The sequence below is a fragment of the Carassius auratus genome, chromosome 15 (genome assembly GCF_003368295.1).
Source record: "Carassius auratus strain Wakin chromosome 15, ASM336829v1, whole genome shotgun sequence".
NCBI classification, from domain to species: domain Eukaryota; kingdom Metazoa; phylum Chordata; class Actinopteri; order Cypriniformes; family Cyprinidae; genus Carassius; species Carassius auratus.
Window position 1 is genome coordinate 21,881,176 of NC_039257.1, and position 7,356 is coordinate 21,888,531.

Consider the following 7,356-nt stretch of genomic DNA (forward strand, 5'->3'; position numbering starts at 1 on the left):
ATTACATTATTAAATGTAAAACTTTACTTAGGATGGCTAACTTTAATATTCTCAGCTAAATATAATTTCAAGGTTAATGAAAATCAATTTGCAATGCTTCATTAATTGATTCTTAATTTCCATGTGTTGTGAAGTATTTGTAGCGCGTTTTGCTTTATGTATGTGTTGTGGTGATTTGCAGCGCGTTTTGCTATATTCATGTGTTGTGATGATTTGCAGCATGTTTCGGTCTATGCATGTCTTGTGAATATTTGCAGCGCGCTTCATTATATGCCTGTGTTATGGTGATTTGAAACACTTGTGTTGTCAAACTGATGAAGAGGTTTTCTTCATTTGCTGATGTGTTTTCTTAAGTTGCAGCGTGTTGAGCTTTCTCGGCCACTGTAGGAAACTAACCACAGCTAGACTGAATTTCTTCTCAAACCTTATAAACAGAAACTTTAACACTAATACTCTTTTTGCCACTGTTGAGAGACTGACAAATCCCCCAAGTCAGATTCCCAGTGAAATGCTCTCAGACAGCAGATGCAGTGAGTTTGCATCCTCCTTTTCTGAGAAGAATATCAGAAACAACATCAATATCAGGAAGGCGGTTAGCACATCCTCAAGTAATGCAGAGGTCAGAGAGATTAGGCCACAATATCAAAAAGATACTATGTCTATTTTTGAAGCAATTGATAGCAAAATTCTGGAAGACATAGTGCAGCACCTTAAATCGTCAACCTGCTATCCTGACACACTTCCCATATCTTTTTTTCAAAAGTGTGCTTAACTGCTTGGTAACAGATCTTTTAGAAGTGGTGAACACCTCACTTCTCTCTGGGACATTTCCAAACTCCTTAAAAACTGCAGTTGTTAAACCCCTCCTGAAATAGAGCAATCTTGATAACACCATTTTGAGCAATTTTAGACCAATATCTAATCTTCCTTTTATAGGCAGAAATATAGAAAAGTAGTTTTTAATCAGCTGAACAAATACTTAAACTCAAATGGATACTCGGACAATTTTCAATCTGGTTTTCGACCACATCACAGCACAGAGACCGCACTCATTAAGATAATAAATGATATTCGCTTAAATTGTGACTCTGGCAAATTATTGGTCCTGGTGTTGCTAGATCTCAGTGCTGTGTTTGATACTGTCGATCATAACATACTACTAGAGAGACTGGAATATTGGGTCGTGCTTTCTGGGATGGTACTCAAATGGTTCAGGTCATACTTAGAAGGGAGAGACTATTATGTGAGTCTAGGAGGGTCAATTCTCGGACCACTCTTGTTTAGGCTGTATATGCTCCCACTAAGTCTAATAATGAGAAAGAACCAAATTGCTGATCACAGCTATGCTGACGATACCCAGATTTACCTAGCCTTATCTCCAAATTACTACAGCCCCATTGACTCACTTCTGCCAGTGCATTGATGAAATTAATAGTTGGATGTGCCAGAACTTTCTTCGGTTAAACAAGGAAAAAACATAATCATTGCATCATCAAATAGTCATTGCATTTGGAAACAAAGATGTAGTTTTCAAGGTGAATGCATGACTCTAGGGGTCAAACAACTAAAAATCAGGAAAGAACAAAAAAAAAAGTCAGGAATTTTGGTGTGATTCTGGAGACAGACCTTAGTTTCAGTAGTCATGTCAAAGCAGTAACTAAATCAGCATACTATTATTTAAAAAACATTGCAAGAATTAGGTGTTTTGTTTCCAGTTAAGACTTGGAGAAACTTGTTCATGCCTTCATCACCAGCAGGGTGGACTATTGCAATGGGCTCCTCATTGGCCTTTCAGGATCCTTGCCAGGATTCTGACTAGAACCAGAAAATCTGAGCATATCACCCAAGTCCTCAGGTCCTTACTCTGGCTTCCAGTTACATTTAGGATTGATTTTAAAGTACTTTTACTCGTATATAAGTCACTAAATGACCTAGGACCGAAACAAATTGCGGATATGCTCACTGAATATAAACCTAACAGACCACTCAGATCATTAGGATCGAGTCCCTTTAGAAATACCAAGGGTTCACACAAAACAAGGGGAGTCCGCCTTTAGTTACTATGCTGCCCGCAGTTGGAATCAGCTTCCAGAAGAGATCAGATGTGCTAAAACACTAGTCACATTTAAATGCAGACTTCAAACTCATCTGTTTAGCTGTGCATTTATTGAATGAGCACTGTGCCATGTCAGAACTGATTGCACAATATTTTCAGTTTTTTTATTACTATTATTATTATTATGTAAAATCATTTTCTAACGGTTTTAAATTCATTTAAATAAGTAAATATTTTAATAATTTTATACGTTTTAAAATGGCTTGTTTTATTCTTGTTATTATTTTTCTTCATTATTTTACTTTCTTTTATGTAAAGCACTTTGAATTACCATTGTGTATGAAATGTGCTATATAAATAAACTTGCCTTGCTCTGCCTTGCCTAATAATAGCCTTCTTAACAAGCGCATTGTGCATTCTGCTCACAGTTTATTGGTGCAACATATCAGCTATACAAACTGTGTGGGGGGAACCTAAACTGAACCATTTACTACAAATAGTACAAGCAGGGCGTTGCTGGAAATGAGTGTGCAAGTTTGTCTATAGAATGGTTGTCACTGCTGCAAACTCCCATATACACAAATAACTATTCAAAAAATATAATTTCCCAGCAGCTAGTGGGCCCTTCCCAAGTCAAGTCAAGTCACCTTTATTTATATAGCACTTTAAACAAAATAAGATTGAGGCAAAGCAGCTGAACAACATTAATAAGGAAAACAGTGTGTCATTAATCCAAAATGACAGTTAAAGGTATGATCTCATAAATAATTCTAACCTCATCAAATACATTATAATACTTATCTAATCCACATTTGACAGAAATATAGAAAGTTACACAAAGTATAATGCATCACAAATACACCATAATGTTTTATACATTTTAAGGCTTTAAGTAAAATGTTATCAAATTTTGTCACAAAACAAATGTATTTACTGAGAAGATCAACTGAATAAAATATTTCTAGATAGAAATCAGAGAGTTGAAAAAGAAAACTTTACACTTTAAAATATTTTAACAGCATTACATTGCTTTAAAAAGATGAGCGATTGCTTGATTGAACAATTCAAGTTTCTTTTTTTGTTGTCTGTGTAATAGTTTTACAACAAAGTAGGTTTTTTGGAGGTTTTTAGAAGATGTATAACTTTTTTGCGTATACCAGGAAAGTTTAGACCATAAACAATAGGATTTACAAAGGGTGGTATAACAATAAATTCCAGTGAAAGGATAACAGCCAGCTCTGTAGGAATTTCTCCATTCACAATCCGACTCAAAGTAAGCTCAAAAAATATAGCAACAGAGAAATTTAAAAGGATTGCTATATGTGGAATACAAGTTTGATATGCTTTGCTCCTAATGTCTTGTGAGCTTCTTTGGCAAATTATAAGTATTTTGACATAGGAATATAATATAAAAACCAAAGGAATAAAAATTTTTGTAATCATCACAATCAAGCCATAACTATTATTAATATTATCATTCACACAAGATAGTTTGACAATTTCATAGTTGTGGCAGTATACCTTGAACAATTTGTTGCCACACATTTTCAGCCGGGCAGTCAAAAGACCACCACAACCAACAAAAATAATTGGATAAAGCCATGCTAAAACTATTAAAAGAGTTAGAAAGCGTGTGGTAATTATGTTGTTGTAATGCAAAGGTTTACTAATTGCAACAAGCCTATCAAATGCCATTATCATTAAGATTGTAAGCTCACAAGCTGCATATGAATAAATGACAACACTCTGTATGAGGCAAGCTTCAAAGGAAATTCTATGTGCATCATACAGCAAGTCTGTTAATAACCTTGGGAAGAAGCCAGCTGTACCATATACAGAGTTGATGGATAAACATGAAATCAAAATGTACATGGGTTGGTGCAATGTCCTTTCCAGAAATACAGCAAGAATTATAAGGACATTAAAGTATATGACAACACAGTAAAAAATAAACCCCAAACTGAAAAAAGCATATTTTATGTACCCAAGATTTTCAAACAACATGAAGAAGAAATATGTTCCATTTCCCATTTTCTTTTTGCAAGGGATATTTTCATTTACCTGAGGAAGACAGAAAACAACATAATTCATATAATTTTGACACCAGAAAATAAACCATGTTTATCACCTTGGAATATTGGTAGCCCAATGTACAGTAGGTTTCCTATAAAGTATTCAGTTAGATTAGCAATTTAATAATTAAATGATTGGCTAGTAGAGTAATAGAGTTAGTAGAGTATGAAACACACTTTACAAACATATTATAAAAATACCTTCTGATACATACTCTGACATGACCATCATGGCATATTCATGAAAATTGTAGGTAATGAGTTCTGTTTGTGTTCTGTCACCAGCAAATGTTGGTTTTTATAGTATCTAACATGCCTCAGGGGGTCTGCTGTTACATGTACACTGCAGAATAAAAAAAACTCATGTCATGAATCATTTTTGAACAAAAGGTCTTAATATGAAAATTTGGCAGAGATGTGTAACAATTTTAATTAAACACTTTCATACCAGATTATGGTTTTCTCTCGGTCTCGCTCTCTGTAGGTAAACTGAAAATCTTTAATTGCAACTCATGCCTAGACTCGTATTTTGACATTTTTGTCCCATATATATTGCTATGGTTATTTACATATATACTTAATTACATATTGCAGTTCTAAAAAATAATCTTTGGGTGAGTAAGAGTATATATAATATATTATTGTATATAAAATGACACACATGCTGAATAAAAATCATTTTCTAATATATATATCACTAATAATTGCATACAATTTTCTTATTTATTCGCACATTTGAACTTCTCATGAGAAGTTTCCACCTAATTCACAACATGTGCGTACGCACATGAGCTTGTTCTCAAACTCGTTTTTCTGCTAGTGAATTTGGAGTCTTCTAAATGAGCATGGGTTATGGTAGCATAGGCTTGGAGATAAGGTGGTATAGGGTGAGAGCGGTTGGTGATGTGGCTTAGGTGTGGTTCCAGTGAGTTGCATAAATCAATGAGAACTTCTCTGGGCAACCTAAAGCGACTGAACAGCCATTCGTCACTCTCAGCGAACATATCTGTGCGCTCTCTAAAGACGCGCTCTCTCCTTAGAGCATGCGCCACGATGTCTTCAAGCAGTACCAAGTGTGCCATGCCTCTAAAAACAAGATGAGACACATTAATCACCGTTTATATAAGGATAGATCAGGTGATTGTTGTTTGGAACTCTAATTTATAAAATTGGAACTGTAATTATAAATTAATCAATAACATATAATTATATGTAGGGTTCTTAACACATGCTTATAAGGCCCCGGTTGTACATGATTATTGCGTACCTGTGGTATAAGTTGTTCTTGAATCTTTTCGTACATTTATAATAAATTTTAGCACGAAAGTTTTTGATGAATCATGATTTATTTGTGAAAACGTCCATACGCACATTTCACGCAAAAATCTGTGCCTACGCATATTTAGTGAATGAGACCCAATGTCTAACTATAACATATAAAAGATCATAAGTAAGTGTAACTTGTCTGAAATTACATTTCATCTCCTGGTTTCAGTATAGTCCTTTCTTTATCAACCAAATTTATGCTTACATGAAAGTGATGGCCATAGGACAAAGGATCCACATGATGTCTATATTAAATATATACTTGATTGGCCAAAACAATGGAATAGACTAAGAATGCAGTACATCTCAAGGTTGGTTACTTCTATGCCTGCTGCTGATTTTTTTTTTTTGAAGGACCTCATTGGTTGAAAGCCATGTAAGAACCAGAGGTGGGAAGTCCAGGGGCCAAAAAGTAAAAGTCCTGCCAAATTTTTGCTCCACTCATGAACTTAACAGCCGATTTCACCAGAGGAACCAAGTCATTCCTTCCAAGTCAAGTGCCTTATTAAATGATGATTGTGCATTGGTAATTAACACCTGCTGTTATTGAGATTTACAGAGGATCAGCTGTTGGTTTTATTGGTTAAAATTATGCCACCATCATGGAGATCAGTGTTTGATTTAGTTGTGCCAGATCTCTCTCTGTAGCTCTGCATGTGGTCTTGTGGAGAATAGAGAGATCTGTGACATATGAAGAACATACAGTCACAGTGAGTTATTTAATTTACATAAGTCACAAATAATGTTTTTATTTTCTTTTTTACAAGTTTTACAACATTATAAATGTTGATGGCTAAATGCCTAATCTAAAACCAATGTTTATTTTGCTTTTTCTTAATATTTAAGCATTATGTTGGCATTTGTGTAATGAGATCTCTCTCTTTTTGTGAAAGTGACATACAGTAGAGTATGGTGACCCATTCTCGGAATTCATACTCTGCATTTAACCCATCCAAAGTGTGCACACACAGAGCAGTGAACAGACAGCAGTTTTCTCTTATAGTGATGTCCGATTTGTGAATGAATCGTTCAATTTAATCGGTTCTTCTTAGTGAACCGGTTGAACCATTTCACCAAATCGAACGGAATCATTTGAAACGGTTTGCGTCTCCAATAAGCGTTAATCCACAAATTACTTAAGCTGTTAACTTTTTTAACATGACTGACACTCCCTCTGAGTCAGAATAAAACAATATCCCAGAGTATTTCATTTACTCAAACAATACACTGACTGAACTGCTGTGAAGACCGAACTTAAGATGAACACCGAGCAGAGCCAGATGACGAACGTACACGCCCACTGCTGGAGCGATTCTCATTTTCGAGTCAAGAACCAGTTGCATCGGTTTTCGGCTCATCAGTATACTGAACTGAGAACCGTTTCTGTCGGACGCTTCCGATTTGAGAACCGATGAGCTTATTCTCGTTCTCGAGTCAAGAACCAGTTGCATCAGTTTTCGGGATCACCAGTACACTGAACCGAAATCTGTTTATTTCAGACACGTCTGATTCGAGAACCGATGAACTGATGATACTGCGCATGCATGTAATTTTAAGTATTTTGTTAAACATCGGAAAGTTTGATAAAATAACTATTAGTAAAATACCTGTTAGAGCGGTTCTCATTCTCGAGTCAAGAACCGAGGAGCTAATGATACTGTGCATGTGTAATTCAGTGTGAAGCCGACTGACTCACAGAGCATCTGAACCAAACTGATTCTTTTGGTGATTTGATTCTTAACTGATTCTGTGCTAATGTTATGAGAGTGGGTAAACCGAGGGCTTGGATGAAGGGCAATCTGGGGCCTGTAACATGATGGTAGCTGAACAAATTCAGAGTTACAGGATTAGTTTTGAGTTGACAAAACCAAACCTCTCCAATCCGGCTTTGTTGGTACCATG

The 7,356-nt window shown here is 35.5% G+C and overlaps 1 protein-coding gene across 1 annotated transcript; it reads right to left on the bottom strand.

Moving 5' to 3' along the window:
* Window positions 1-3,154: 3,154 nt before the first annotated feature.
* LOC113115479 (olfactory receptor 52K1-like) lies at window positions 3,155-4,087 on the bottom strand. The gene has a single exon (XM_026283073.1). It carries the CDS (start codon window positions 4,085-4,087, stop codon window positions 3,155-3,157), a length of 933 nt encoding a protein of 310 aa, XP_026138858.1.
* Window positions 4,088-7,356: the final 3,269 nt, after the last annotated feature.

Excerpts from the sequence above, each read along its gene's own strand:
- LOC113115479 (XM_026283073.1), bottom strand. The coding sequence starts at position 4,087 with ATGGGAAATGGAACATATTTCTTCTTCATGTTGTTTGAAAATCTTGGG.